Source organism: Trematosphaeria pertusa (genome assembly GCF_010094035.1).
Source record: "Trematosphaeria pertusa strain CBS 122368 unplaced genomic scaffold BU26scaffold_7, whole genome shotgun sequence".
In the NCBI taxonomy this organism is placed as follows: Eukaryota; Fungi; Ascomycota; class Dothideomycetes; order Pleosporales; family Trematosphaeriaceae; genus Trematosphaeria; species Trematosphaeria pertusa.
The window spans coordinates 2,260,875-2,288,650 of NW_022987218.1; the positions used below are offsets into that span (position 1 = coordinate 2,260,875).

Here is a 27,776-nt window from a genome sequence, read left to right on the forward strand (position 1 = left end):
GGTTGTTTGTTTTCACCGACGCGTGACGAAACAGCGGTTGGCGGATCTGGGACTGCGAGTGCGGGCGCGTCGGGCAGCAGCGCACAGTGGATGCGTGCAAAAGGCGTCAACTTCGATATCGAAGACGGCGGGCTGTCTGCGAGGACAATCGCGGCTCAATTGCGTCCTACCTTGGCTAGGTGCCATCGCCCGGCGCAATCCGTGCGCTCCCGTGACACGATCTGACGCGCGATGCCGTGCAAAATTCGAGCTCTACACACGTCCAGCAAAAATCTTGGGGAATTTCATTGCTACCACGTCTACTCTATCACAGGTGTATACCATTCAAAGCCGCTCCCTATTCTACCCATATCCGAATCCTTAAACGCGCTTTTACGGCTGCCCGTTTCGGCGCGGCCGCACCTCAGTGGGCTGCACGTCACCCCGTGTCCGCATGCAAACGGACCCAAACGGACCCTGAGAAGAGCCCTGCAGAACACCCGTGGACCGTTGAGAGACATTTACCACGTTTTCTCCATTCGTCACCAGCGGTGCTGCCAATCAGCCTTTGCTGTGAATGGGTAAACCGTGGATGACGTCTTTTGTTGTCGACAAACGCGCTTGCGCAGCCTCGCTTCCGTCATCGACGCGAGGCATGCAAGTCAGCACAGAGTTCGCAGCCAACCCAAGCCAAAAGGGCAACCTGAAGCGGAGCCGCACATTCTGCGACCGAGACACCTGCATCCCTAGAAACACGTCTTTTATTGTCCATTTCATTCGGCGCAGTGCGCCTTCTTAGTCCCTAAATATTTACAAAGAATTGCCCCAAGCATTGCCGCCCCACGCTAGCCTAACCAATTAAAAATTGCCATTATTTGTTACTTCGAGACCGAATACCTCTTCCGGCCCAAGCCATGTTTTCCAACCGACTCCGCATAATCAAACAAAGACATTACACACTACGTCGGTCTAGATATCGAGTGTCGCCTTGAGCGGCAGCCTCCGCGACGAGGTGCCTACATACACCGTCTTGGTGTAGTTGGAGATAACCCAGTTCTGGGAGACGGTGTCCCAGTTGGAGAGGTCGCGGCGAGTGATGTCGGCCGTGAAAGTAGCGCTGCCGCCGGGCTGGATGCTCAGGCGGTCGAAGTTGCGGAGAGCGACAATCGGGTCGTCGGGGCCGCCGAGCCGGATGTAGAGCTGGGCCACCTCCTCGCCGGGGATAGAGCCGGTGTTGGTGACAGTTGCAGTGACGGTGAAGAGAACGTCCCAGAGCTGCGGGTTTCCTCCGGGTCCTCCACCGGCGGCGATGCGTGGCTGCGGCGAGCCATCCGTAACACCCTCCGGATACTCCACCGGGAGACCATACTCAGGATCATGTGACGCTCCGGGGAGATCGGTGGAGTTCAAGTAGGGATATATGTATGCATTGACGTAGGTCAGGTTGGACGGCCACTGGTAGTCGGCAGGGTCTGTGCTGGCATTTCCGAGAACGGGCGCAGCCGTCGTTTTGCCGGTTGTAGGAGTATATGGGCCAGCCGGGACCTTGACGACGTTCAGGTTGGAATAGTTGAAGGTGGTGTATGACAAGCCGAAACCAAACTCGTAGACGGGAGTGATGTTCTTCTGATCAAATGCACGGTAGTCGATAAAGACGCCCTCTTCGAAGTTGTCCTGCGGACTGTCATGGCCGGCGGTAGGCTCGTAGATGAGATCTGGTCCGTATTCGGAGGCGGAGCTGCCGATAGTGAACGGCAGCTTGCCTCCGGGGTTGACGCGGCCGTAGAGGACATCGGCGATAGCATTGCCCGATTCTTGGCCAGGAAGACCAGCCCAAAGGATAGCGGTGACATTCGGGCTGTTTGAGAACGAGTCGACGAGGACAGGTCCGACGGAGTGGATGACCACGATTGTGTTGTTGCAGTACGCGGAAACGTTCTGGACCAATGTCTCGCCGCCCTGCCACAGGGTGAGATTGTCCCTGTCTCCCATGTTACCGTCGACGGTGATGTAGCCCTCACCGGAGTCGGCATTCACGAAGACGATGGCGACAGAGGCTTGTTCGGCGACCGAGGCAATCTGACTGAACGCGTAGTTGTCGGTCACAGATTGAAGGATGGCGCCGTGGCCAGCAGTCTCGCGCTTAATAGCTTCCAGAGGGGTAACGAGGTAAGGGAAGTCGGCTGTGCCAGAGCCCCAGCCCATGGCCAGAGTGCCATTGTCGCAGCCGCGGTCAGCGCAGCCGTTGGGCCCATACTGGTTCTCCCCAGCATCTTGGCCAAAGACAGCCGTGTTCTTCTCATTGCCCTTGAGAGGCAGGATGCCAGTGTTCTTCAACAGGACCGTAGACCGAGCGGCCGCCTCACGAATCGCCTGGTAGTGGTCATCTCGCACATCGACATGCTGGTTGATGAGACCGTATCCGGTCTGCGCAAAAGCATGCTCGTACCCATAGGTATCACGCGACCAGCTGTTGAAGTTGACGGGGACTTGGTACTTGTCACGGCCGACGAGGTAGTACGCAGCCATGATTCGCGTAGCCATGTCGTCAAGGCGCCACTCAGGGACGGTTCCGTTGATGATGGAGAGGGTCAAGTTCGGTCCCCAGAAGGAGTATCCGCTGTCGAAATCGGTGTCGCCCTGCAGAATTAGCCATGCTCGTCCCTAACGCGATATATCACTTACCGGCATAGTCATGTCAAGACCGGCAAAAGTGGACGCGACACCCGAATGCTGAGCATCCCAATCCGACATGATGAAACCCTGGAACCCAAGCTCTCCCTTCAGGATGTAGTTCTGGAGGTATGAGTTCTGGCACACCTGCGAGTTGTTCGCCTTATTGTACGAGCACATGATGGAGCCGGTGCCTGCGCGAACAGCATCTGCGAAGGGCCACAGGTACAACTCGTGGAGCGTCTTGTCGTCAACGTTGGAGCTGATGGCATCGACGAAGCCAACGTCCTCAAACGCTCCCGGGGAACGGAAGTGCTCCTGCTCGTTCAGGATGTAGTGCTTGGTGCAAGCAATAACACCAGCGTCCTGAATGCCGCGGACGGTCTCGGCAACGGCAATGCCGGAGAGCACTGGGTCAGGACTGAAGCCCTCCCAGTTGCGGCCGCCCTTGGGATTGCGACCAAGCGGGCCCACGACGGGGCCGAGCTGGACGTCGATGCCCTTCCCGCGTTGCTCCATGCCCATCTGGTAGCCTCGGCGGTAAAACTCTCCCCGATCCCACGAGGCCGCAATGGTGCCGCCAGCCGGGAAAGCAGAGACATAGTCGGCGAATCGAACGCCTAGCGGGCTGTCCTGCATGCAAAGGGAGCGGAACCCCAGTCGCGGGATGCTGCCAACATTGCCGACGCTGATCGAGTCAGTAAGCAATCTAGTATATGATGCGGAAATACTCACCAGGCCTCGCCTTCCCACCCTACACCGGTGGTGAGGTTGACCTTCTCGAGCAGAGTCAATTGTCGGACGAAAGCTTGCGCCTTCGCATAAGCATCAGCCCAGCCGGCAGCGGTGCCGTCCATCCATCTGCGGGCGGTCAGTGTCAATTGTTGAGCCCGCAGCTGCTTTATACATACGGACTCGGATAGAATGGAGGGCTAGTAGCATTGTCTAGGACGGTAGGACTAGTTCCATTAGGATTGCTGTTGTTGGGAGACTTGTTTACCGTCAGCGCAGCTCATAAACAAGAGCAGAAATCGGGGACTGGTTACTCGTAGAAATGGGAATAGTGATAACACGAAGCGCGCAAAGTCGGAACGCATTTGCGCAGCTTCTGTACGAATTTTTCATAGAGATGGAGGCGGTGCTGTGGTAGGGTAGGGTGGAGAGCGGAGTGGTGGTTCTACTTACCGATTGAGCCTCAGCCAGGCCGATCGCCAAAAATGCTTGTACAAGCCACAGCATGACGTCTCTCGGCTGCGCTCAAAGGGCGACGTTGGGAGCAGCAGATAGACACGCGCTGATGGATTAAGATTATCGACAATTAACACGCGCGAAGAAAGTGAGGGCGCTCGCAGCGGCCATGCAAGGGGACATGGAGGTTTTTATTCACCGCGGTGAGAGCGTCGACAGGGAAGGAGCTCCGAGCTTCAACGCGGTGGCGCGCCGGCCAACGCGCGACCAACGGCACAGCCGCCAATTTGCGGGGGATGGGGGATGGCTGCACGCCGCCCTGCTGATCTACCCCAGTTTCGCCGGGCAGCTCGATGGAGGCTGGTCCGGTGCCCACGCCCGCGCCTCAACCCATCGAACGCCTGCGAACAGGCACCGTTGCGGCCTGCCGCCTGCCCGCCGATTCCAACTCCACCACCTCTTCGCTGCCCACGGCTCCACAGCTCCTCAGCTCCAGCCCGCCTCGCAGAGTCCTTACGTCAGGGGCATACTGTGTAACGCCCCAGTTCCGGTAGCCGGCCTCTCCTTTCTCGAAGGATCCCCGCGCGCGCGTTGCCGTCATCTGGGCTGTCCTCGGCACATCGTCATTTCCTGACAAACCCGGTCGCACGCACATAAGCTCCCAAGAAAAGCCGCATCCGCAGCCCTCCTGCCGCCAACGCGTCCACCCCGTGAATACGAGCCTGTGGCGCGCCATCGCAAAGCCAGTGCAACGATGCATCATGATCGAACAGCAGATGCGGGGTTGGCGTCGCACATCAGCGTCGCCTTCTGCTCTTCAACTCTTGCCGTTGCGAGGACCGCGTTGGTGACATGTACCATCGGAGCGCCGCATGCATCTGATTTGTGGAATCCTGGACAGCTTCATGCCTGCTTTCCAGCCCGATCCGTCTGCCAATGTTGGCAGAATCTCGGCACAAACCCTGGAGAAGTCTGTTTCCCTCCTGCTCCCCCGATACGCTAACGCATATCCACAAACGTGCAATTGGACGTCCGCGGCGAAGTGTCTGTACATCACGGGAACCTCGTAGCACATGCAATTCGCCCGCTCATCGGTACCTGCGAAGTCACTCCAGCCGTAATGCCTCCGCCGCCAACGCGTCCTTGGTGGATTTCTGCGAGGGGAAGGTGGTACGTACGAACGGCAGGAGCGGAGCGGAGCGTCACCAGACCGTCAGCCAAACACCAGAATTGACTCCACCATCGTGACGACAACGCAAGGTGGTGTTCTCATTTCTCGTTTCTGTTCTCCGCATTCCCAGTCTCTTGTCATTCCTCATTGTCTGAGAGCGTGTGCCGAGAAGGGTACGACGGCAGCGTCAGCAACCCGCCAAGAGGCAACATTCCACGACATTTTACACCATATTCTCATCTCAGTCTAGAGACTAGAGAACTCTGAAAATACGAACCGAATCCTGCGGTCCGTGACAAAATTGAACCTAGTGTCTACGCTATTCCAGCAGCCAGGTTGATATGGTCCCTTTCCACTAGCAGCCGCTAGCGTAAGCGGCATGCTGCATCGGCTCTCGCAGGGCTTCGACTCCACCTCAGGTTATCGCTCTGGGAGACGGGAAGACGGTCCTCGAATCCACGCCTTCTTCCACCGGCATCTCACGAATCAGACAGCCGCACACGTCGATACGCTGAGTCAGCAAGAGTTCTTCCGAGTATTCGCGCACTCTTCATGCGCCGTTTACCAGATCGCTCAAGGCATCATCTATTCGCTGCCAGCTCTTTTGTCAGCTTCTCAAGAGAGATCTTAGTATTTGAAATTACTTTCGTCAGGAGATGAGCCTCCTATACCCCCGGCCACAATACAATCTGGGCGGGTGTCGCACGTATGCGAGATCATGAATACGATACCAACGACTGACTTTCATCCACAATCTGGCATACTGTCTAGTTGTTTCAAAGCAGAATTATCCACGTACTTTAATACTACTTGAAACAGTACCAAGCACGATTATTTCGTCTTCAGCGGGATACTTTCACGAGAGAGTACGCGACCCTCTCATATGTTTGAATATCTCACGTTCAAAGCTTCTCCCGTGCTCTTTTCCTTTCAACTACATAATGTTACATGCTTCCAGTACATAACCCCTTCCGCTCTTTTCTTCCAGGATATTCGTGGCCAACAATAGCCAATTATCGAATGTGGGAATCCGAGAATTGGATTATTATTGAAGGCGTGTGCGTCTCGGATGTCAATAGAATTCCTGGAACCGCTCACAGCAAGCATCTTTTGTCGGCGGCGTCAGGCTGAAGCGTGGCGTCGGCATACTTCCTCAGCAAACACCATTCACGACCAATGAGGTGTTTGCAAAATGCAACGAGACGGCGCTCACGTTCGGCGACTGTCACGAAACTAAGGCAGCGTTACTAGCAAGTATTGAAGAGCTCGAACGGATCGCACTAGAAAATGCCTAGCAACGACGCCACGCCCCTTCATCTACGTTTTCTGACGCTGTACCCCGAATTAGAGTCCTGCCGCGATTTCGCTCTCATCCGAGCAGGAGAAGACGAGCCCGCTAAAGACTACGCGACCGTGTCGTATATATAGGCTCGCTCGCAGTCAACCGAAGGATTAGATATCCCCGAGTGCCGGATATGGGATCTTTCGACGCACGGAGCATCTCCCAGGTCACCCAGATGCTCTCCGGTGGTCTTTCACAGAGCAATGCGCTTCGCTCAAGCCAAGAACTGCGTACGCGCATGGATCGATCAAGAATGCATCGATCAAAGCGACCCAGCCGACGTTGAGAGGCATCGCGTTCACCAGAAGAAGTCGATTGACAGTAGCCGTCCTATCTTGTACCCTACCCAGTGCCTCTCTTCTAGACACCTTCATCCCCGAGCTTGGCCAACTTGTGCAGGCGGCGAGTGATGTCCAAGTTCATTCGTACCATCAAAGCCATTCAGAATATTGCACACATAACTAATTTGAGCGCAATCTACTGAAATGCCTATCAGAATGACCCAGCCAGGTATGCCGAGGCAGCGTATCGCGGGTTGTGTGCCCAGTATTCTGATATGGCCAATGCACGGAGACTTTCAGTCCATCATCGATGGAGAGCATCTCGAGGGATGATGCATAGACGGATTGTTGCTATCGCTTACGGTCATCACTACTTCCTGGCGCACGTCTCCTCATAACTTCACATATTCCTTCACATATTCACCCTACTCCATCCATATCTCCCACAGCATCCCCAACACCAGGGAGACGACTCCTTCCTAAACATTCACCGGAGCCCCAATCCTCGTCCCATACACCACCCAATACTCACAGATCAATACCATGAAAATACCAGACACAGCAGACGCATAATTTATGCTATATATCGGTCCCGATCTGCGCGTGCGTGGCGACCACCTCTCAGATCATATGGACTCGTTACTGAATTGTTGGCCATGTTACCTGCTTCGACTTTGGCGATGAGGGATCTGCAACAGCACACATCAGCAGCAAGTCCCGACAAGCTACTCTAAGAATCCATCGCGAAGAGCTTGAGCCAACCTAGCCTCCGTACTTCAACTTTCGCAAGCATTTGCATGGACATGCTAAAAAGATAGTAAAAAGTTCCCAAGAGAACAACCGCTGATGATCGGCTTCGCGCTCTAAGCCGAACCGGGTAAGCACTGCAGTAGCGACACGCGCCCGCCGAACATGCAAGGCAGTATATTGCGATCTTAGTCCAATGGTAAGCTCACCCACCATGCGGATAGCCGTTGACTGGTCTAGTTCCCGAGGACGCGTCCCAGGGCTATGGAATCAACAGGACGGTGTTGCCCGACGCGGAGGGCAGCACATTGCGAGGTCATGGTACCCCGCTTTGGTCTGCGGGAGTAGTAGTCGAGTAGGCTTCTGAGATAGATAGGTAGATCGACTTGTAATCAGATTAGTGGACTGGATGAGAGCGTCCTGTATCGGCAGCCCGTGCGTGTACTGAAAGTTGAGGAAGTAGAATGCGATCTTGCACTATGTACCCCACCCTATTCACGCATGCTAGATGCGGTTCCGAGGACTTAGATGCAGAGGCAACTGGACCTGCGGATGCGTGTATAAAGCATTCCCAGCTCGAGTATTTGCTCAATACCATGTCTTTGTCTCCCTCATCGACCTCCTCATCTTCCTTCGTGCACGTTCTGCCCGCGAGAAAAATGTCGACCAAAGTGCGCGTCGGAGCCGTGCAAGGCGAGCCTGTATGGCTCAACCTCGAAGGCAGCGTCGGCAAGACAATTTCGTTGATCAAGCAGGCGGCTGCTGATGGGGTCCAAGTGCTGGGCTTTCCCGAAGTGTGGATCCCCGGGTATCCGTGGTATACTCCGCGCCGAAATGCACTGAGCCGAGAACTCAGAAGCTAACGTATTGTATCGTACCCAGGGGAATATGGACGACTTCCGTCATTGGTGTGTTCCCCATCTCCAGCCCAACCGAGTGGGCGTTAGTAATTCAAGCCACCTAGGCAACGTCGAAATGATTCACTCCTACATGGCCAATTCGCTCGTCAAAGACTCGCCGCAAATGCGCCGCATCCAAGAAACCGTCCACGAAGCCGGAATGTTCGTCGTTCTCGGATACAGCGAGCGCGACGGCGCTTCTCTGTACATGGCGCAGTCCTTCATATCCCCAGAAGGTGAGATCGTGCACCATAGGCGGAAGATCAAACCCACGCATGTCGAGCGCACATTGTGGGGAGATGGGCAGGCCGACAGCTTGAAGTGTGTTGTTGATAGTTCGTTTGGGCGGATAGGCGGGCTGAACTGCTGGGAGCATTTGCAGCCGTGAGTCTGAGCACCTTCCCTGAACGTGTTATTGACCCAATTTCCAAGGCTGCTGCGATACTACGAGTATAGCCAGCGGGTGCAGATCCACGTCGCTTCCTGGCCCGCCGAATTCGAAATGCTAGACCCAGCGAAGCAGCCATGGCTATACCACGAAACAGGCGAAGCCAGCTACCGCGCTAGTCAGTTCATGGCGATCGAGGGGCAGACGTTCGTCCTTGTCGCCTCTCAGATCATCACCGAGGAGAACCTCGAGAAGAACAATTTGCTGGGCAATCATGTCACCAAGACGCCCGGGGGAGGTTTCTCTATGATCTTCGGTCCAGACGGAAAGCCATTATGCGAACCGGTCAGCGATGGCGCGGAGGCCATACTGAAGGCCGATATCGATCTGACGGATATTGACTATGCGAAAACGGTAGGATCGCTCTGTGACTCCTCATCGTGTCCTTGACGTGTTGTGGCTGATGCTATCCTGTGTGCAGTTCATCGATACAGTCGGGCACTATGCTAGACCGGATATGCTCTCCCTTCTGGTAAACCCAGAAGCAGCGAAGCATGTAACGTTGATGAAGTGAGTGCCAGGCCCTGGACCGATGGAGGGAGATGTCGAAGTACAGAGAAGATTGCTGAAGGGGTAGGTATTTCCATGGTTTCGTAGCTGCTTTCTCCATGGACTGCGCGCTCAGATGAAAGATGGCATGTAAGAACCCGGTTCGATCAGATCCCTCCAATCGATCTTCCTCTCGATTTTCTCATCCGCAGCCAAGTCCTGTTGTTTCCATACAGCCTGCACCAGGCCCTTGATGATGTGATAGTTCCCTATTCTTCTATCTCTTGCACCCTCATCAATCACCCTCATTACCCTTATCCTGCCTCGATCTCCTTTCACATTGCATGCGAGAATGAAGAGCGGCCACGGACTGGTGCAGACTTCCATCTGGTCCAGAACTGCGAGGCCTTTGCTTACGTAGTCTTCAATGGAGCTCGGGGGAATTGCTTCAGACGGGCAGACCTGGTAGAGGTACAGGACAGCGGCTAAGCGGTAGAATTCGGCAGTTAGCGCGATGCGTTTTTGGGAGATGGCTCCCGCAGTTTCGCCGGGATGGATCTGGATCTCTTGACGGAGGTTCATGAGGCGTTCGCGGATGGGGATAGAAATATCAAGTGCACTGCATCCGAGCGATTCGTCGCTGCAGTGAAGGGACGTAGTGAAGGTGTGGAGTTGGTTGATGCAGGATATGAGACGGAGTAATTCGGTGGAACACCCTAAGAGTCCGATGATCTGCGAACGTCAGCGCTTAACGACTAAGTGATCAGAAGGCCAACGGGGAAGCTGACCTTTTGATTAGCTGGACTGCTTTCAGGGAGGACAATGTGATGTTGCTGTTGCCGAGAAGACGGCAGATCCGCATGATGAGTGTACGCCGCGAACGTGTCATGGTAGGCTAACCAAGGCTCTAGAAACTCCAAGCAAGGCAACTCTAGCTCGCCATCCGTAAATGCTTGCGTGATAGTCTTCGCGCCTTGGAGGTGTAGAGACCATGTCGTGTCCGAAGCATCGAAGACCTGTATTTCGTGAGAACAAGGTTCACGCTAAGACACCAATGATAGCGCTACTCACACTGTACACGCATAGCATCATACATGCCGCAAACTGAGCGACTCTGCTCGCGCTCGCTTCCCGGAAAGACTCTGTCAGTGCCCTAATAGCGTTCACCTTATGCCTCAGCGCCGCTTCCGGCCGACCTAGATGGAATGAAGACAACGCCAACGTTGCTTGCAGCAAGCTCTTCGATGACGCTTCCGAGGAAGACAGCGCAATAGGAATGAGCTGGAGGCGGAAGCCATTCGTGTTGTCGTCGATGGTGGTGACCATGCGGGCCACTACCGCGTCATCTATCCCACATTAGCGGCGTCGGGCTACGATTCAGATGCAGGTGCCGTAAGCCCGCATATGCAATCCGGCGCACCACCTACAATACGATAGCAACGACCCTTCCCCTTCGCCAATCCCATACATATCGAGCACCCTTGGAGCAATGCTCGGACCGATATGCGCGCCATTCTCGCCCCTGGCCACTAACTCTTGAACATTCGCCCTCCTCCCTTCGACGTCTCCAATTGTCGTGTTTAAGAACGCGAAGTTGCCATTCTCAGTGACGTAAGACTGTGGTGATGTCTCAGGCGCAGCTTGATACCTTTTCTGCTTCCTTCTGCCATCGATCTTGTCGGGCCAGGCGAGCTTTAGCCCGTACCCTTTGCAGGGGCGCTTAGAGCGTGTGCAGTTTAGACAAAAAGGAAGCGCCCTGTCGCAGCCGACCTTGCGTTCTATCTCGCTTTGTCAATGCTGTGTTTGCAGCAAGGCAAGACTGAGGAGTGGGGCTCGGTACCTTTACAAGTCCAGCAGTTGCGATTGGCTCTGCTCCCCATGCCTGTATAGCTATCGCTTACATATTGCCTGAACCTACTGAGCCAGTGACGTTTGGGGATAGTGCTAGATAATTTCGTGTTACCGTGGGTTGTGGGAGGAATGACAGTGCAAGTGGGATGAAGCTCTATTAGGCATCCCGTGTAACATGTGATTGGACGATAGATGCCGATTTGTAAGCGCCATCTGGGGAACAGTGGGAAGAGAATCGCGACCTTGGACTTTGTTTCTACGAACATCAAAAGGAATTAATTCGTACTGTATATGCATATGCGGGTACTCCGCTTTCATTTCATACCAGACGCTAGTACTTCGACCCGGTTTTTATCGTGGTGAACAATGCCAATGCTAATAGGTAATACAATCGTGAACGCATCATTCCCAAGCCCCAGTCATTAGAAATGCCGCGTCTAACGGTGTGTTCCCCGATATCTACTAAACTGCGCAACAAGACGCAAACAAGGCTGACAGATGCCAGGATATGGCTGCTCAACTCTGGGCTCAAAATGTCAGGCCTTCCGCCTTGTCGGTCTTCTGCCTCCATGTGCGGGCATGCTAGATGCCCTCGGGTGCCGATTCCTTGCTCGGCGCATTGCATGTTCCTAGTACGCCTGCGCTATCTCTTGGCCGTGGATGGGTATATAATAAGAGTCGTCCCTATTCTCAACTCCTTGCGCTCTACGTGGGCTCACTCGCCGGCGCTCGTCCCACGAAGCCTTCGGTTTAGACTCCCACTGCGATTAATACCGGATAACCCTCCGATGGAATTCCTATTTGAGCTGAACTGCGTCCGAGGGCTAGGCTCAGCCAAGGTTTGCTTGTCATAGGCAGAGGCCCTTTGACGGTCCAGATCATTGTATCGCCTGCTACTGTCCCTATAAAGCAGCCGATTCTCGTTTTCAGCCCCTGGGATGGTCGGACGGCGGAGTGACACGGTAGGTTGTAACGCAGGCGAAGGCTGCAAATCTGGCATGGGCTCTCGCGAAGTGTATTCCCTGCTGAAGCGGGACTTTTGCGTAGACCGAGTGTCTCGGAAATCCGTCAACGCCCGCGAAGGCGCCCGCAACGTTAAATCCTCGTCCTCCTCCTCGGCGTTGCGACGCGCCCGGTGTAAGCTTGTGCCTACGCGACTGAAGCGGTTCGGTATCTGCGACTGAGATGGGGTTGGCGGCTCGGCGCTAGGTTCTCTTGAACCTCCATATGCTCCACCAGCAAACATGCTAGCCCTACGTGCTTCAATACGGCTCATAGCTCTGCTGGGACTGGACCGCGGAAGTGCATCGCTCTCAGGCTCGATGCTTTGCCGGACCGAGGGCGACTCGCCATTGATCTGGACGCTAGGGCGACGTGAGGGGACAGCTGCTGTATTCCTGACGGCCGGGCTGGCGATGCTTGACTTGTTATCGCACAAGACAATGCACAGTTCAGTCAGGGTGCGACAGATGTTGTCTGCCTTGCGCCGAACCTGACGATCGGGAATTGAAGCACCAGTAAGGATCGAGCTTGCAGAGTGGAGCGTCCCTTGCGGTCCTGCACTTCCCGTCAGCTCCGCCAACGCGAGGGCTTCAGATGCCGTTGCTTCGAGCACCCGATAGACCGCGGGGGAGATGTGCTGTTTGGCCCTTGCTAGTGCTTCTCCAAGCAAGGGATGGACCTTGTGCTGCATATGGCCGCCGACGGTAGACTCCGGGGGAGACTGATTAGATCTCCGCTGCTGGTTTGGCGATGACGACACTGTAGTCGCGGAAGTGTTAGCGGTCCGGGGCCGGTCGGCAGATGCCTGGGACACAACCGCACCGGACGTAGCGGGGATCTTGCCTCCCAGCTCTATCCGACGGATCCTCGACTTGAGTTCATCCAACTCGTCCCACACAGAAGTAGCCGGTCCTGTCGAGCCATGCGATTCGGTACCATCAGCCCGCGATGCCGATTCCTGCGGCGTGTCGATGTGGGGAGTTCTTGGATTATCACGTGAGGTGGAATAGTGCAGATTTGAAGGACGATATGCGCCGGTGCGGTTCGGCGGAGTGTGTGTCGCATCTGGATAGGATGGGCGCCTTCTGCCCAGCTCCAGCTGGGCCAGAAAGTCTTTCGGAGAAAGCTCTGAATCCCTTGGTCTTGAGGGAAAGGATGGCTTGGGCGAGAGATCCTGAAGACGCGACCGCGGTGTCTCGAGCGGGTTGGCTGGCGTTAGCGGAGTCTGGTCCCGGGTGGACCTGGAGGGAAGGAGCGATGAGCGCCGGTGCTGGGTGCTCGCCTTGGTGTCGATCGCGGACGGTATCCTGCTGGCATTGGGCGTGGTGGAGTTCGACTGCGCTGGTGAAGAGTACTGCAGGCCCGAAGGGAAGGACTGGCGGTTGCTGGCGCGGGCTATCCGTGACTACATGGGTCAGTGTGCTCTGGCAGGCGTGTGTAGACGGTACTCGCAGCGGGGTCTTGAACGCTGCCGAATTCGCAGACAACCATGGAACTCACTCACCCGTAACCTGTCAGACCGCGATGCGGCATCCATGGATTCCTCTTTAGGTGCGCTGTCTTCGGCAATGTTCAAGAAAAGGTCTTCGCCCTGCCCGCCATCGGTGCCAGCGGTGTCTGCAGCCCCATGGCGACTGTTTACCGCGTGTGTATCTCCGGACAGGCTGCGCATGCCCGAGCCGTACTCGGAGGAGCCCTCTGCGGAGCTGGCCATGTGTCGCTGGCGCCGCGGCGTCCTCGCGGAGTTCTGGCGCGAGAGCGTGGGCGTGTTTGTTTGCGTCTGTGGTGCGAGCTCGCCCGAAGCGTCGGAATCCCTGCGCTGCCGCGGGCCTCTCGAGCTGCGCGGCGTACCGCCCGGCGACACAAGGCCGAGCTGGGAGAGCTGCTGCTGTGCAAAAGCAAAGTCGGCCGGCTGCTGCGACGGCCGGCGCGCGTAATCGGAGTTGCCGCGAGTAATGAGTGTTATTGGGGGCCCGCGAGACGTGTCGATGCCATGCCCGCTGAAGGACGCCGGCGGTCTGCGGGTGGCCGGCGAGCGAGCCTCCTTGCCAGAGGCGGCGGGCTGCGGGGAGAAGTACGAGGGCGAGGTTGCGGACGACGCTGATGCCTGTGTGGGCGTGAGCGCGGGCGTGGAGGGGTTCGTCGCCCGTCGAGACCGCGGCGACGCTGAGGCGCCGGTCGAGCTGCTGGACGGCAGGCGCAGGAGCGTGGGCGTCTCGGGCGCTGTGTTGTTGCGCTGGTGCTTGGGCGGAGAGGGCTGGAGGCCGGCTTGACGTGTCGAGGCGCCGGAGGAGAAGTGTTGTTGTTGCCCTGAAGGCCTTCGAGAATGCGCGGCGGGCATAGCGTCGACGCAATACCTGGATGAGCTGGCGCATATGCAGGGCTCACCCAGCTTCTCATCTGAACCGCAGCGCAAAGACCCGCGCGGAATGCTCGTCCGGGACCCGCCGTTTCACGAACAAAGTGTCCTCATCTTCGGGAGCTCTAAAAACTAGAAAAGAGGTGGTTCTCCGGCGCCGCTATTCTGGGGGTTGGGTCCTGGGTAGTCGTCTATTCGTAGCCGTCGACAAGCTAAGACGGCCGGGCCATGCACGAGACATCACAATCCCTTACTGCAGGCATTATCGTCGTCTCGCCATGGTGGATAAACGTTGACGTGCAGCTCCGGCCTAGACACTTTCGGCCCTGCTCAGCGGCCGTTTCGTCCATCGACTCCCGTCTGAATTCGCATGCCTGGTGCGGCGGCGGACCGCGTTTGTGACCCAGCCAGCAGAGCACCGCATGCCCCAGCTGCGAAAAGCAATTCGCCCACGCAGATGCAGTTGCGGAGGCTCCTAAGGTTCCTTTGTGCCTGCTATTACAGCATGCAGGCCGACATGTAAGGGCGACTCAGTATGCTGTCTGGCGTTACGAGATGGCTGGGATCTGGTTGAGATCCGCTTCCCACTGTGAACTCTAACTTTCCCCATAAAAACTTTCGTGCATATACCCTGGCTTGATGACCGCTGGAATTTCCCCAAAGAATCGCAGAGTTCCCGCAGTTCCAGAAGGACAACGGGGAAGATGCATCATCTGTGTCACTGCGGATTCAGGTCACCCCGTCCCTCAATGAATAATGTCCATATGTGATGCCGAGGCGCCCAAGTGTTGGCCGTCGAGCGAGGATCATCAAGCGACATGGCAGCCACGCGGAGACTAAGGCGCTGTGATATTTTGCCTTTCGCCTGCGTTTCACATCGTCCAAGGGCAGCTCCAGTCCACGGGAGGCCACGCTCCACGTGATCTGCAGCCTAGCTCGGCAAAACTATTCGCCGTAGCGCCTTTCCGAAAGTTTCGCCTCGTCACTTCACTTCAACGACCGCTACCCGCGTTCTCCACTGCTACCACGCGATCGCAACCGAATACCGCGAAGCCCCGGACGGCGTGTCCTCCAGACGATCACACAATGTCGGTTGCTACCCTCTCAAAATCACTACCGAAACCGAAGTACACGGGCGAAGATGAGGAGTTGGGCTCACGAAGCACCCGCGTACTGGGCACAGAAGAGTATCAGACACAGATCGTGAAGAGGCAGTCCGGGCCGCCTGCATATGGCCAACGAGCGCGATGGCGGCCCCGGACAGCTGAAGACTATGGAGGTACGTACCTCGCGATGCACATCCACTCTTTCCCTATGTCTGCCCTAGAGCCTCCGCTAATGTGTACCGCCGCAGATGGAGGAGCGTTTCCAGAAGTCCACGTCGCTCAATATCCTCTCGATATGGGAAAGAAGGGCACTGCTAGCACGTCTAATGCGCTCGCGCTGAGGGTGGACAACGAGGGCAAGACAAAGTACGATGAGATTGCCAGGAGGGGCCACAGCGAGTCGCGCATCGTGCAAGCTTCATTCAAGGACCTCATACCTCTGCGCCAGAGGGCAGATGCAGGCGAGCTCGATCTTGATCGGCCGAGTCAAGAGATGGTTGAAGCCACCAAGAAGAAAACAGAGGAGGCGCTTAACGCACTGATTGTTGGCCAGACCGCGGCGCAACGCCCAAAGAACGTGCGTGGGAGGACAAATGACGAGCCCACTTACGTCAAATATCAACCTACGGCGCAGATGGGAGAAGCGCAGGGCAAGACGCGTATCTTGAAAATCCAACAGCGGCAGATTGATCCCCTGGAGCCACCGAAGTTCAAGCACAAGCGTATACCCAGGGGGCCGCCATCTCCACCTCCACCAGTCTTACATTCTCCGCCGCGCAAGTTGACAGCCGAGGATCAAGAAATGTGGAAAATCCCACCCCCTATATCGAACTGGAAGAATCCGAAAGGATACACAGTTCCTCTTGATAAACGGCTTGCTGCCGATGGGCGAAATCTACAGGATGTCACTATCAACGACAAGTTTGCTCAGTTCGGCGAAGCACTCCAGGCAGCAGATCGACATGCCCGCGAAGAAGTCCAGCAGCGCGCATTAATGCAGCAGCGGCTCGCCGAAAAGGAAAAGCTCCAGAAAGAGGAAATGCTCCGCAACCTCGCGCGACAGGCCCGCGAAGAGCGTGCTAACGGCTCCCGCCGCCGTTCCGGCAGCTATTCTGAGTCCGAATCCGATCCCGAAGAAGAGGCCGTCCGGCAGCGTGAGGAGGCCCGCCGAGAACGACGCCAAGAGTTCCAGCGTGAGATGCGGCAGTCGCGGATGGGTACAGAGCGGAAGCTGCAGATGCTGGCCCGCGAACAAAACCGCGACATCTCCGAGAAGGTTGCCCTGGGTCTTGCCAAGCCTACACAGAGCGGCGAATCGATGTACGACTCGCGATTGTTCAACCAGAGCAGTGGCTTCGACGCGGGATTCAATGAGGACCAGCACTACGATAAGCCCCTTTTCGCGGCCCAGGATGCCATTAGTAGCATTTATCGACCGAGTGTGCAGCAAGATGACGGCGAAGACGAGGGAGCGACGTACGATAGGATCACCAAGACGAGCAAGTTTGAAGTCCTAGGTAGAGCAAAGGAGGGTTTCAAAGGCGCCGATCTTCAAGAGGTCAGTTTACACTTTATCGATATCTAGCAGGAAATCTAACAATGTCCAGGCTCGTGAGGGACCAGTTCAGTTCGAAAAGGCCACAGAGGACCCTTTCAATATTGATCAGATGATCAAGGAAGTGCGAGGCGAAAAGGCTGGCGAAAAGGCTGGCGAAAAACGTTACGGCATCCAGGAGCCGGAGGGGAGAGCTGCGAAGCGGGCGAGGGTCGAAGATGACAGTGATTGAAGCTAGTCGGGGATTACGAAGTCACGATCTCATCAACGTGAAGAGTACACAGTAGGATACCAAACCATCTGGTAAGCGCAGGTCCCCGCTTGCGCCCCCCACTTGCGCCTGGGCCTTGCCACCCCATGCGCTTGTGTCTAAGCGCATACCGTTTGTTCTTTGCGGATAGGGGAAAGGACGTATCGCCTGTCTGCTACTTGCACAAGGGCTTTGCCAGCCGCATGCGCACTGCGGTTTGGATGGAGGAGTCGCGAATTGGTCAATGCCATCTGGGGCGATGGTCGGTGGTCAGAGTGTTAAGGCCTAGCTTATCGTGATCTAGGTACTACATCCGTACTTGAGATACGGTGGAAAATAGCAAAATGAAGAGCACTGTTATCAGAGCCTCCAGAATGCATAACCGTCTCACAACATGCAGTGCATTCGCCTCCTTCGATTATGTCTGCTACTTTCCTCTATATTGTACTACGTACTATTCACCTCGACCGTCCTCCCGTCCCCCTCCTCCACCCCAAACAACTTCAAAACACTATCCATCTTAAACATCCTCGCGCAATCCACCGCATTCGGCTGCCCTGCCCGGATATCCGCACCCGCCTCAAACAGCACCTTCACCACCTCATCCCAGCCCTTGAACACTGCGCCCGCGATCGGGCTCTGGCCCCTCGCATTCAGCACATTCGCATCTGCGCCAGAATCGAGCAGCAGCTTCGTCGTCTCTTTGTGTCCATGATACGAGGCTAGCATTAATAGTGTGTCCCCTTGTGAATTGGTGAGGTTCTTCGGGACGCCGGCGGAGAGGTACTGGGACAGTGTGGTTGTTTCGCCGCTTCGTGCTAGATCGAATAGCTTTGCGGCGAGGTCGAGGGCTGCGGCGGGAAGGTCGGAGGGAGATTGCGGTGCATTTGTGCTTGTGGAAGCTCCGTCTGTGGAGGGCGCTGCGGCGCCGTTGGTTTGTTCGGATGCCATTGTGGTGGACTGGTTTCGCAATCTGTTCTATCGGGATGGTGGTTTCTGAGAGCGATCGTGCCTGCAAGGCGAGTTGTGTGAAAACTTCACATAGTGAAAGCCGAGATTGTAATGCTCAGTAAGAGCCGTGAGTAAAGCTCTATGACATAACCACCGCTGTGAAAGTCGCGCACGGACGCCCGCATATCTTGGCGTAGATTGGCCGCGACTTTCGTTCATTGAAGCACCTCGAGTACAGCTTTATTTCTACCAAGCCACGACTCGTCCAACCCCTAGGCTGCGCGTACCCTACCTACGCCAAATCTCCAGCCCAAGCTTTAGGAATAACGACGAAAATGGCCTCACCACCCCACGTCCCGCAGCTCAACATCCCCTCCCGCAAACGGTCATCTATCTCCAGCATCTCGTCGGCCGCCAAAAAGCGCAAACCCTCTGGCCTCCGCCACACCTTTGCTCCCGAGTCCGAAGTTGCCGTTGGCTCGCCTCTCCGCTACTCGCGCTCACCGTCAGCCGACAGCGTAGCCACGGGTTCCGTTGCTGGAGGAAGGAAGCGCAAGAGAAGAGATGGAGACGCAGTGAGCGTAACGGGGAGCAGTGCACGCGGCGGGAAGGCAAGGAGCGCGGTAGATGGAGGCGCAGGAGGAGAAGGAGGCGAGGGAGAGGAAGGAGAGGAGCTAGATGATGAGGACTTGGAGGAGGAAATGGACGCCGTGCTTGAGGGTGGGAAGGCCACAGACGCGACCAAGAAGCAGGAGAAAGAGCATGAGCGGTTCGTCTGCCATCTCCCTCCATCACCTCTTCCAACTCCCCCGCCATCCCCTCCCTCACCCCAAGATGCTAACGAGGATGTGGACAGGATTCTCATGCAAGCCATGGACGCCGACCAATCCGAGCGCTACGCAACCTACCGCCGCATCCGCCTAAAGCGCGAAACCGTCCGCAAACTCGTCAACCAAACCCTCTCCCAGTCCGTCCCGCAGCCCGTCATCATCGCCGTAACATCCTACTCCAAAGCCTTCATCGGCGAGCTGATTGACATGGCGCTCACGGTCCGCGACGAGTGGACCGCGGCACGAACACACATCCCGAACCCCGATCTACCCCCCGCAGTCCTGATTGCAGGCCTCCATGAACCCTTCGGTCATAGGAAGGATAGCAAGCCGAGCAGCATGCAGATCCAGCAGGCGGGCTATTATTTGAACCAGGTGGACAAGGACGCGGGCTTTTGGAAGGAGATTGCGAAGGATGCGACGCTCCAGGAGCGCTTGAAGGAGTGCGACAAGGGGCCGTTGACGCCAGCGCATCTGCGCGAGGCGCTGAGGCGGTATAAGAGGGATAGGGAGGGTGGTGGTGCGGGCTTTGCGGGATTGAGTCTGGAGGGGCCGGAGAGGACGCTCGCGAGGACGGGCGGGAAGAGACTGTTCCGTTGAAGCCGAAAGTGGCGGTTTTCATCTTGGTATGGGGTGGTGAGGATGCGTGTATCATCCGGGATCAAATCGGCAATGAGAAGGCGCCTCTTGACTGGTTCTTCCACATTATTTGCCCATACCTCAACATAAGTCCTCCCAAGAACGATCTTGAGCGGCGAGCTTCAGTCATAGTACATTGCATGCATAGCGTGGAGTTCGGAGTATAGGCCTCATGGAGGCTTAATCCTGATCATACTTGAGTAGTATACCCTCGGGACAATCATATCAGGCAAATCTCATTCAGCTACTTCGTTGTTCCAGGGATGACAAGAGCTCATGCGTTCCCTTGTGGGAGGAGTCCTTAGAAGTCCCTTTATGGCGGGTTAACGATCTCAGTATCACCTCATCAAGGCACACGGGAGGCACATCATATTGAAGAGACATCCTTCTGATTGGGATATTTTGCCATGACAGCTACGCTAAGCCATCATCCACCCACTACACCTGAATCGTGAAGAAAAGACCCGTAAGAAAGCCCTCCGAAACACTTAGTTCTCATCAAGCAGCTCCCGGAAGCTCTCGCCAGCGCGCTCCTTGCCCGCAGCATTCTCGGCCTTCACCTGGCCCAGCTTCTTCTCAGAGAAAGCCTTGGCGTACGGGTTGAGGCGGAGCTGCACCTGGAAGTTGCGGAGCGGGTTCTTCTTCTGCACGTGGGTGCGCTTGCTAATGGCGCCACCGCGGACAGGTCGGAGAACCTTCTGGATGTCGCTCGAGTTGATGAGCTTGCTGAGGTCGGGTTGCTTCATGATGGTTGAGGGGAGGAGGAAGTCCTTCTTCAGCGCCGAGGGCTCGGTGGTTGAGCCGTAGATCTTGTCGAGAGCAGAGAAAGCCGCCGACGTCCAGACGATGAAGCGGCCAAGGTGACCACCGGGAGCGAGCTGGAGAAGGTTGAGCGAGTACACAGACGAGGTCTCGACGCCCGGGATGTTGCGGAAAGCAAGGACAAGCTCCTTGCCATCCTCCTCCGGGTTGTAGATGACGAGAGGACCGCGGCGCTGCTTGTGACGGCGGCCTCGCATCTTGCCCTTTCCAGCACGCAGCTTGCGCGACTTCTTGACCTTCTCGATATCCGATCCAGCTCCGACGGCCTTCAACAGCGCGACGGCAGCAGAGGTCTTGCGGATAGCACCGTCAGCGAAAGCGGTAGAGGAGATGACGAGCGGGACTTCCGGAACGGTGGAGATGTTGTGACCGCGGGCAAGGAGGAGCGCAGCGCTGGAGGAGGCAGCAAGCGCGGAAGCAGTGGCGAAGCGCTTCTGGTTGAGGTTGATCTTCTGGTGCCACTTTCGCCAGACCTTGGTGGGAGCGAACATGCGACCAGACCGGCACATGTTACCGAAAGCAGCCTGACCAGCACGGTGGGTACCGCCTCCAGAGACACGCGGAATACGGGCAACGGCACGACCAGTTCCCCAGGACTCGGCCGAAGTTTGGTGACCAGCCTTCTCCGAGCTGTATTTGGTTAGATGGGGACGAATGCTGTAAATAGCTGGTGACTTACACGGCGTAGGGCTGTCGGCGGTTCTTGTTCATGCCAGTGTGGACCGTATGAACGATATCCGGGCGGATGGGGCTCTGGAGGATGTTAGCATGCTGAAGAAGTCTCACAGCTGGGTGGATTAAATCTTTCGCAACTGAAGGACCTCAGTGAGGGTAAGGAAATTGTAGAATGACTGGAGATAACATGTGGAGATGTGCAAGCCTCCGCGACATCCACTCCCACGCTTGTCCGAGAATCCTGTTTCGTAGGCCTTGAGAAATTGAAACCCAGGGAGCCCTATTGCTCAGAAACACTTCCAATCCATCTTCTCAGCTATGCGGGGAGTTGTCGGACGTCGAGGCGGAGTGTGCGATTCGAGGATGGAGAGCTGCGTCGAAGAACTATCGTGAGACTTGCCTTGAAGACATTGGGAATCGGCGCGGTATCTTTGGAGGCCTCTCCATTGGCGGAGATGATGGTGACGGTCGGCCTAGACATGGTGGGCGTTGGGGTGGAGCTCCTGCTGTTAGTACCTGTCGTTGAGGTTGAAGCAATCCGGAACTTTTTGGTGTGTGTTGCCAAGACTTTCTCATCGACCTAAGCGAGCGCATCACGGGATGCGCTAGCTGTTTCGGGACGCGAACGATCAACGAGGCAATTTGGACAAGGGACACACGGGACGCAGATTCAGGCGGCTGGAATCCATCGTAATGACTCCAGCCGAACGTGGGGTGCCAGAACTTCGCTAGGAAGAATGTGAAGGTATGGCGGGAAGGACAAAACTTCAATAATGGATCCTCTTCCATACAGATCGAAGATCGAAGCTATACAAGATCTCATATTCCATCACATATATGACTTGATGGTTTGGTCATGTACCATCTCCAACCTCAAGCTCGCTAGGTAAATATGTACCGGGGAGGTACCAAGTAACGGTATCTGAGAGCCGACGGGTTCCTCAAACGCATTGCCCGATTGAGTGTCATGTATACCTCTCGTCGACCACGCAGCGACTTTCTATTCGTCCTCTTTGCTACTCCTCAATCTCGCTCGAGGTCTGCTGACCGCTTCTCACACGCTCCAGGGAGACCCGTAGCATGCCGTACGCCCGAATACAGTGTCGTCCTAGGCAGCACTCTCATCCCACACACCGCCACAGGCTGTGCCTCATGCGCCGCTCCTCGGAAGTACTCCTTGGACTTTGTTACGGTCTCCGGTTTCGATATCAGAGGTGGTTTCCGGATCCGGACGGTACTTGGTACTTCGCACCGGTGCGTCCTTGGTCGGGTTGGTTTCCATTCAACCAGTGAAGGATCCGGCAATCCTCTGGTGAGAGGAGACGAGAGCTGAGTAGATGTGGCGGAAGTCCCACGGGTTCCGGAATACCAACACGAAAGAACTCCTGATTGCTTCAACGATTTGGCAGACTGAAGCAACGGAAAGAGGTCCTGTGCGACATGTAACCCAATATTGCCGTTCCCGGGAGCAGAAATCAAGTAATTGACAGTTCGCGTGACAGCGCTCTCACAAATAAGCGTCTTGAAACTGTGTTGACCAGATGACGAATATGCGTTGTCGCAAGTTTCGCGACCTCACCCCGCCAACCAGTGGGCCCGGCAGCCTCGCGTTTCACAATCACTTCTGTTGTCGGACAATTCTCTCTGGCCATAATGGAGCGGGAGTCGAATGAGAGTCCGAGGCCCGGTGCAGGATAGAGCCGCACGACGTGTGGTCGGGGTTTTGCGGCGAGGCCGAGTGCCGCGCTGCGCTGGACGGAGGATGCAAACATCAAAGCGGCAGTCTCCCGATGTGCAGTGCGTGCAGAAGCTGGAGACGAGGCGCGGAGTATGTGGATTGTGTGGATTATGGGGTCGCGAGACTGCGCGGTGCCCAGCGGGCCTCGAGGTATAAGGCTGCTTATTAGCAGTTCGGGCCGCCGCCGTATAGTAGAGCAGACAGGCTATTTTTAGCGGGGCCGTCCCTGGGACAAAGAGCCATCGGCGCAGTGGCAGCAATGCGACAGCAATCACATCCCCGCATACAGGACGACGTCCAGACGTCTCCGCAAACTCCAAAGATGCATTCGTGGCCGCAATCTGGGTAGGGCTGGACCGGCCGCATTGCGCGCGCGCTGCATTCTCGCTGTCGAGCAGGCCGGCCGTGGCGCACGGTTCGCCCGTCTAAGAATATCCAGCACGCGCATTGGCTGGCCCGTAGCCGCTCACCAAGAGGCCCTCGACCTGCTCTGGCTACTCTCCTTCAATCACCAGCGAGCGCCGCTACAGCGCACACCTCCTCCTCCTCCTCCACGAACGCACCTCGCCCGACCACGGCGGCTGCGCCAGACCGACTTCCTCGCCCGCTCCCCCAAGTCGGTCGCACCTGCCCTCAACTCCCATCCAGGTGGACGCGCTCCGGTCTCTCCTTCCCACGACGAAATCGACTCCCCCGGCCGTCGCTTCTCCGCCTTCCTCGCCGCCAAACCCAGGACGCCCTGCACACCCGCGCTCCGCCGACCCTTCGTCCTCTGCGCTGCCCTCCAGGAACAGGCGCGTCGCCTGGCCAGTCGCTCTCTACGGCGCTAGTCGAGGATCTGGTATTCTCGTTTCAAGTCACCACCAACAGCGGCCCGCCTCTGTTGTTGGACGTCGGTGCGTCAGGCCCTTCTTTCTGTGCCCCAACTCTCAACTCCCTCTGTCTCTCTACCCGCCCGCTGTTTGCTGTTTGCTGTATCCGGTATGTTGTAAACGCACTGCAGCCGTTGCTGCGCCCTCTGCCATTCCTCCCGTCGTAGCATGAGCACTCTCACCCACCACTCTACCCCGTATCCTCTCGTCGCGCCCCAGCGGACGGCCCGCACGTATCGTGTACTTCGTAGCCCTGCAGCGGAAGCCAGTCTTCTGCTGCAATGGCAACAACGGCGACAATGGTTCAGAAAGCTGACAGTCCCACTCTGAAAAGGGCTCTTGCGCCGCCTAATACTTCCTTCCCTTCGAAGAAGACCGAGCACGCCTTTTCGCGTCCGCCCACTCCACCCTACCACGCACCGAATCCACCGCGTTGGCCTCGTAGCACAGGCAGCCGTCCGCCCAGGTCGGGCCCACCCGCCAAAGCCCGCAGAGCCAGCATGCAAACCAGCCCAAGGACGTTCGTGCCGATGCCCTCGTTCGGCGCGGTATTCGGAGAGGACGCCAGTACTGGATTCAAGGCACTATCGGAAGCAGAAGGCACCAGCGCACATGGCAGCCACATAGGACGGCCTTCTTCGAGTGGGAACCCCCACACCGTACCCTTTTCCTCTTTCCACATTCACCGCGACAGCCGGGACAGCACGTCGACCGCGTCTTCAGATAACTCGCCGACGACGACGATATCGACTATGGACTCTTCTTCAGTGACAGACCCGTCACCAGGACCATCGCCAGAGTCGCCCATTGCCAAAGCTGCGCCGACTTCGTTCGTAGCAGATTTCCGGTCGCGGAGAGCAGACACCGGTCCGCAGGACTCTTCACCCAATACCTTCTTTGAGCTACAGCGGCCCACCACTCCAGCGAAGAAGCCTCGGAATCTGAAGAACCTCGGGATTAACACGTCGACTTCGCTGACCAATCTACGCACCAACCCTACGGCCTCGCTGCCTGTCATCGAGAAGAAGGAAAAGAACAGCTCAGCGCCCCCATCGCCATCCTTCATCAAGCCACCAACACCGCCTAAGCGACGGCCGTCAAATCTGAGCTTGACCATCTCGACGCCCGGGAGCAATGAGAACAAACCCATGAGGTTGATCATCCCTTCCACGCCGGCCCTCAATCGCCCAGCGCTTCGGCACTTTCAGTCTTCGCCTTCTTTGCCGCTATGTTCGCCCGCCGTGGGTCCATCAGGTGGAATGCAGCTTCCGTCACTTCGCCCTATCAAAACCAATCCCTCTGGCCTAGCCGAAGTGCCGTACGAGATGGAAGAAGAGGAGGACCAAGAGCCGAACTTCGACATTCCACAGTCTCGCGAGGAGAAACCCGCGGCGTATCCGAACGGTCCGATCTGCATATACCCTTCGGGCGTATTTCTGTATTTTGAACCGACGGCTGAACAAGCTTGCACTTTCGACGTCATCATAAACGTTGCCAGCGAAGTCAAAAATCCGTTTACCACGCCACCTTCCGACTCAATAAAAGATTTGGATGCGAGGCGAGTGGATGGACCTCCTGCGGAAACCGTCGACTTCGCGTGCCTTCCTGAGCGCACTAAACCCTCCTCAATTGATACGCAGAGCAGCTCACCCACGACACCGAAGGCCACACCAATCTTGGAGACTTCACAGCCCATCGAGCACGTCGTGAATGGCAAAGCCTACAAGACTCCGGAGTATATTCATATGCCCTGGGAACACAACACAGACATTGTGCCAGATTTGTTCAAGTTGGTGAAGACGATGGACGACAGGGTACAGCAAGGAAAGCGCGTCCTCGTTCACTGCCAATGTGGTGTGAGCCGTTCCGCCAGTCTGATTGTTGCTTATGGGCTCTATAAGAATCCGGGTATGAGCGTCCAGGAAGCATACGACGTCGTCAAGAAACGCAGCAAGTGGATAGGGCCGAACATGAACCTGATCATGCAGCTTCAGGAGTTCCGTAACGCGCTATTGAGGGCGAACGAAACGAGGCCGTACCACAACCAACCATTTGGAGCGCGGTCCGCGGGTCTGCGTACGGGAGTCTCGACCACGACTAATCGGCACTCTCCATTCGAGAGAGACATGCCTACAGGGGCTAGAACCCCACGTACCGCGCCCTTACCCCCGGAAACCGACGTAAACATGCAGCGTGCCAGCACCGGGAATATCATGTCCATATCATCCGGCCCTCTGTCCGCACCGTCTGGTTCGTCTCTCTTCTCTCCGGGATTTCGACAGTCATGGGCTGCTAGTCAGACTCATTTCGACTTGTCTCCGAAGTCTTCGCCAAAGACTACACCCTATGTAGATCCCAAGGGCCATGTTGTGCCAGTGCTCTCCATCACCGATGATGACCGGTCCGTTCTCCAACCCGAGATCCCCGCCTTATCTACCGACCACAAGCCAGAGGCTGCGGAAGATGCGAGCCTTAAACCACTCGTAGTGCCGAACTTCTCTCGGCAGCTCCCACTCAGGAAACACGATGCTGCCGCTGAACCCGAGCGACCACGGACATCACCTAGCCCACGAGACTTGCATGTTTCTGCCCAGCCGCTTGGCTTTGGTGCATTGCGATCTCCTGCGGTCTCCAGCTTCAGTATCCCTCGATTAGCCCCAGACCATTCAAATGACCCGCCATTATTGTCTCCGACGAAAACGGAGTTCAGCATCAACCCATGGTCTCGAGGCGATGGCATGGACTCTGAACCATCTCCAGGGTTATCAGATCTGCAACCTGCGCCTCCGCCAATGTCTCCTAGGGCTGACGAATTCCACATGGCTGCACTCAATCAAGGCGAAATAGACGACTCTTATGGACTCTTGTCTCCTCGCGCTACCGGCTTCACCCTTAGCCTGCAACCCGCCGCACCCTCCTTCGCTCCTGGGAATAGATCTTCTCAAGACTACGATCTCACGTCCCCTATCAAGACAGAATTTCCCAAAGACATGTGGGCACCCAGCGATAACATGCTAGACGCAGAAATGGCATCCCCGAGAGCTGCCGAGTTCCACATGACGCCCTTGAAACCGAGGGTTGCTGACGAGGACCCGTTCGGTTTGGCATCTCCAAGACAGTTCGATTTCCCACCTGACCTCCTCAAGAAGTCTGATCTAACCCCGCCACGGAATGCCAAATACGATGCACGACGTCCTTCGTTCCAGGCTATTCCACCTCCCTCCCACCTAGCACAGCCCGAGGCAGTCAACGGTTTCGCTTCACTCAATAGCACCGCCCAAGCGCCACCAGTTATTCATGCTCCGGTTGCCCCACCAAATCTCCAGTTCTACAAAACTCCAGACCTGCCAGCGCGAATCGACAGTTTGAGCACATCACCAGAACCACAGGCCCCGGAATCCACAGACGCGCCTACATCCAGCCTAGAGGCTTCACTGAAAGAACTTCCGGTGACGCCTACAACGCCGGAGCATTCGGCATTCCTCTCGACTCCGCTCCGACAGCCCGCTATTCGCACCAGGTTCTCTTCTCCCAACATGCGCGAACAGCGGAGACTCCACAAGCTACAAACGGAAATGGAAGCCATGCTCCCCAACCGGGTTCTCTATCCACCACAGGCCGCGGTCGACCTCGATGCGCTCATGTCCCCGCGTGCAGAGGAGTTCACTCGAAATCCCTTCCACGTGGATCTACGGTCTTCTACCGACGATAACAGCCCGGCGTCGTCGAATGAGACGGTTAAAGATGGTCAAAATCGCACTGACTGGACGGAAAACCGCCAGTGGACTCCTAAGAAATCGCTCGAGGAAGACCCACGCAGTCCGGTCCAAACGGGAAGCAGCCCGATCGTGAGGAATATCTGGGACGTATTACCGGTATGATTACCGTCGGCTCGGTACCCTCATTCCC

At 56.5% G+C, this 27,776-nt stretch overlaps 10 protein-coding genes across 10 annotated transcripts; 5 read left to right on the plus strand and 5 right to left on the minus strand.

Moving 5' to 3' along the window:
• Positions 1-916: 916 nt before the first annotated feature.
• On the minus strand, positions 917-3,996 carry BU26DRAFT_457654 (glycoside hydrolase family 3 protein). Its single transcript, XM_033824948.1, has 5 exons — positions 3,838-3,996; positions 3,564-3,643; positions 3,388-3,513; positions 2,665-3,340; positions 917-2,619 (listed from the first exon to the last, which is right to left on the minus strand). The coding sequence occupies exons 1-5, from the start codon at positions 3,889-3,891 to the stop codon at positions 949-951; spliced, it is 2,607 nt and encodes an 868-aa protein (XP_033684549.1). The 5' UTR covers positions 3,892-3,996; the 3' UTR covers positions 917-948.
• A 4,044-nt stretch (positions 3,997-8,040) lies between these two features.
• Positions 8,041-9,242, plus strand: BU26DRAFT_426455 (putative nitrilase; the record flags this gene model as incomplete). The annotated part of the gene is made up of 5 exons (XM_033823670.1): positions 8,041-8,198; positions 8,264-8,289; positions 8,346-8,664; positions 8,713-9,082; positions 9,150-9,242. 5 exons carry the CDS (start codon positions 8,041-8,043, stop codon positions 9,240-9,242), a joined length of 966 nt encoding a protein of 321 aa, XP_033684550.1.
• BU26DRAFT_319799 (uncharacterized protein) lies at positions 9,234-11,204 on the minus strand. The gene is made up of 5 exons (XM_033822032.1): positions 11,058-11,204; positions 10,645-10,995; positions 10,289-10,563; positions 10,006-10,233; positions 9,234-9,949 (listed from the first exon to the last, which is right to left on the minus strand). Exons 1-5 carry the CDS (start codon positions 11,095-11,097, stop codon positions 9,350-9,352), a joined length of 1,494 nt encoding a protein of 497 aa, XP_033684551.1. The 5' UTR covers positions 11,098-11,204; the 3' UTR covers positions 9,234-9,349.
• Positions 11,205-11,350: 146 nt separating this feature from the next.
• Positions 11,351-14,596, minus strand: BU26DRAFT_519581 (uncharacterized protein). The gene is made up of 2 exons (XM_033829093.1): positions 13,575-14,596; positions 11,351-13,475 (listed from the first exon to the last, which is right to left on the minus strand). Exons 1-2 carry the CDS (start codon positions 14,409-14,411, stop codon positions 11,784-11,786), a joined length of 2,529 nt encoding a protein of 842 aa, XP_033684552.1. The 5' UTR covers positions 14,412-14,596; the 3' UTR covers positions 11,351-11,783.
• An 808-nt stretch (positions 14,597-15,404) lies between these two features.
• BU26DRAFT_605350 (pre-mRNA-processing protein 45) lies at positions 15,405-17,699 on the plus strand. Its single transcript, XM_033835586.1, has 3 exons — positions 15,405-15,708; positions 15,784-17,093; positions 17,143-17,699. Exons 1-3 carry the CDS (start codon positions 15,516-15,518, stop codon positions 17,320-17,322), a joined length of 1,683 nt encoding a protein of 560 aa, XP_033684553.1. The 5' UTR covers positions 15,405-15,515; the 3' UTR covers positions 17,323-17,699.
• BU26DRAFT_519583 (ankyrin) lies at positions 17,620-18,410 on the minus strand. Its single transcript, XM_033829094.1, has one exon. The coding sequence runs from the start codon at positions 18,289-18,291 to the stop codon at positions 17,788-17,790; it is 504 nt and encodes a 167-aa protein (XP_033684554.1). The 5' UTR covers positions 18,292-18,410; the 3' UTR covers positions 17,620-17,787.
• Positions 18,411-18,518: 108 nt separating this feature from the next.
• On the plus strand, positions 18,519-19,929 carry BU26DRAFT_519584 (histone-fold-containing protein). The gene is made up of 2 exons (XM_033829095.1): positions 18,519-19,060; positions 19,148-19,929. Exons 1-2 carry the CDS (start codon positions 18,627-18,629, stop codon positions 19,719-19,721), a joined length of 1,008 nt encoding a protein of 335 aa, XP_033684555.1. The 5' UTR covers positions 18,519-18,626; the 3' UTR covers positions 19,722-19,929.
• A 263-nt stretch (positions 19,930-20,192) lies between these two features.
• On the minus strand, positions 20,193-21,770 carry BU26DRAFT_519585 (uncharacterized protein). Its single transcript, XM_033829096.1, has 2 exons — positions 21,262-21,770; positions 20,193-21,212 (listed from the first exon to the last, which is right to left on the minus strand). Exons 1-2 carry the CDS (start codon positions 21,291-21,293, stop codon positions 20,249-20,251), a joined length of 996 nt encoding a protein of 331 aa, XP_033684556.1. The 5' UTR covers positions 21,294-21,770; the 3' UTR covers positions 20,193-20,248.
• A 206-nt stretch (positions 21,771-21,976) lies between these two features.
• Positions 21,977-22,661, plus strand: BU26DRAFT_319869 (uncharacterized protein). The gene has a single exon (XM_033822033.1). The coding sequence runs from the start codon at positions 22,225-22,227 to the stop codon at positions 22,588-22,590; it is 366 nt and encodes a 121-aa protein (XP_033684557.1). The 5' UTR covers positions 21,977-22,224; the 3' UTR covers positions 22,591-22,661.
• Positions 22,662-23,254: 593 nt separating this feature from the next.
• BU26DRAFT_551234 (uncharacterized protein) lies at positions 23,255-27,748 on the plus strand (the record flags this gene model as incomplete). The annotated part of the gene is made up of 3 exons (XM_033832093.1): positions 23,255-23,340; positions 23,458-23,976; positions 24,127-27,748. The coding sequence occupies 3 exons, from the start codon at positions 23,255-23,257 to the stop codon at positions 27,746-27,748; spliced, it is 4,227 nt and encodes a 1,408-aa protein (XP_033684558.1).
• Positions 27,749-27,776: the final 28 nt, after the last annotated feature.

Excerpts from the sequence above, each read along its gene's own strand:
- BU26DRAFT_519585 (XM_033829096.1), bottom strand. The coding sequence starts at position 21,293 with ATGAACAAGAACCGCCGACAGCCCTACGCCGT. Across the intron at positions 21,213-21,261 it reads CGCCGACAGCCCTACGCCGT|CTCGGAGAAGGCTGGTCACC; the intron begins GTAAGTCACCAG and ends AACCAAATACAG.
- BU26DRAFT_519583 (XM_033829094.1), bottom strand. The coding sequence starts at position 18,291 with ATGGCATCCGAACAAACCAACGGCGCCGCAGCGCCCTCCACAGACGGA.
- BU26DRAFT_319799 (XM_033822032.1), bottom strand. The coding sequence starts at position 11,097 with ATGGGGAGCAGAGCCAATCGCAACTGCTGGACTTGTAAAG. Across the intron at positions 10,996-11,057 it reads CAACTGCTGGACTTGTAAAG|AACGCAAGGTCGGCTGCGAC; the intron begins GTACCGAGCCCC and ends AAAGCGAGATAG. Across the intron at positions 9,950-10,005 it reads GCAGTCCAGCTAATCAAAAG|ATCATCGGACTCTTAGGGTG; the intron begins GTCAGCTTCCCC and ends TGACGTTCGCAG.
- BU26DRAFT_457654 (XM_033824948.1), bottom strand. The coding sequence starts at position 3,891 with ATGCTGTGGCTTGTACAAGCATTTTTGGCGATCGGCCTGGCTGAGGCT. Across the intron at positions 3,341-3,387 it reads GGGTGGGAAGGCGAGGCCTG|CGTCGGCAATGTTGGCAGCA; the intron begins GTGAGTATTTCC and ends TGACTCGATCAG. Across the intron at positions 2,620-2,664 it reads GTCTTGACATGACTATGCCG|GGCGACACCGATTTCGACAG; the intron begins GTAAGTGATATA and ends CTAATTCTGCAG.
- BU26DRAFT_519584 (XM_033829095.1), top strand. The coding sequence starts at position 18,627 with ATGGCCTCACCACCCCACGTCCCGCAGCTCAACATCCCCTCCCGCAAA. Across the intron at positions 19,061-19,147 it reads CAGGAGAAAGAGCATGAGCG|GATTCTCATGCAAGCCATGG; the intron begins GTTCGTCTGCCA and ends GGATGTGGACAG.
- BU26DRAFT_605350 (XM_033835586.1), top strand. The coding sequence starts at position 15,516 with ATGTCGGTTGCTACCCTCTCAAAATCACTACCGAAACCGAAGTACACG. Across the intron at positions 15,709-15,783 it reads GACAGCTGAAGACTATGGAG|ATGGAGGAGCGTTTCCAGAA; the intron begins GTACGTACCTCG and ends GTACCGCCGCAG. Across the intron at positions 17,094-17,142 it reads AAGGCGCCGATCTTCAAGAG|GCTCGTGAGGGACCAGTTCA; the intron begins GTCAGTTTACAC and ends AACAATGTCCAG.
- BU26DRAFT_519581 (XM_033829093.1), bottom strand. The coding sequence starts at position 14,411 with ATGCCCGCCGCGCATTCTCGAAGGCCTTCAGGGCAACAACAACACTTC. Across the intron at positions 13,476-13,574 it reads CGCGGTCTGACAGGTTACGG|TCACGGATAGCCCGCGCCAG; the intron begins GTGAGTGAGTTC and ends TGACCCATGTAG.
- BU26DRAFT_319869 (XM_033822033.1), top strand. The coding sequence starts at position 22,225 with ATGTATACCTCTCGTCGACCACGCAGCGACTTTCTATTCGTCCTCTTT.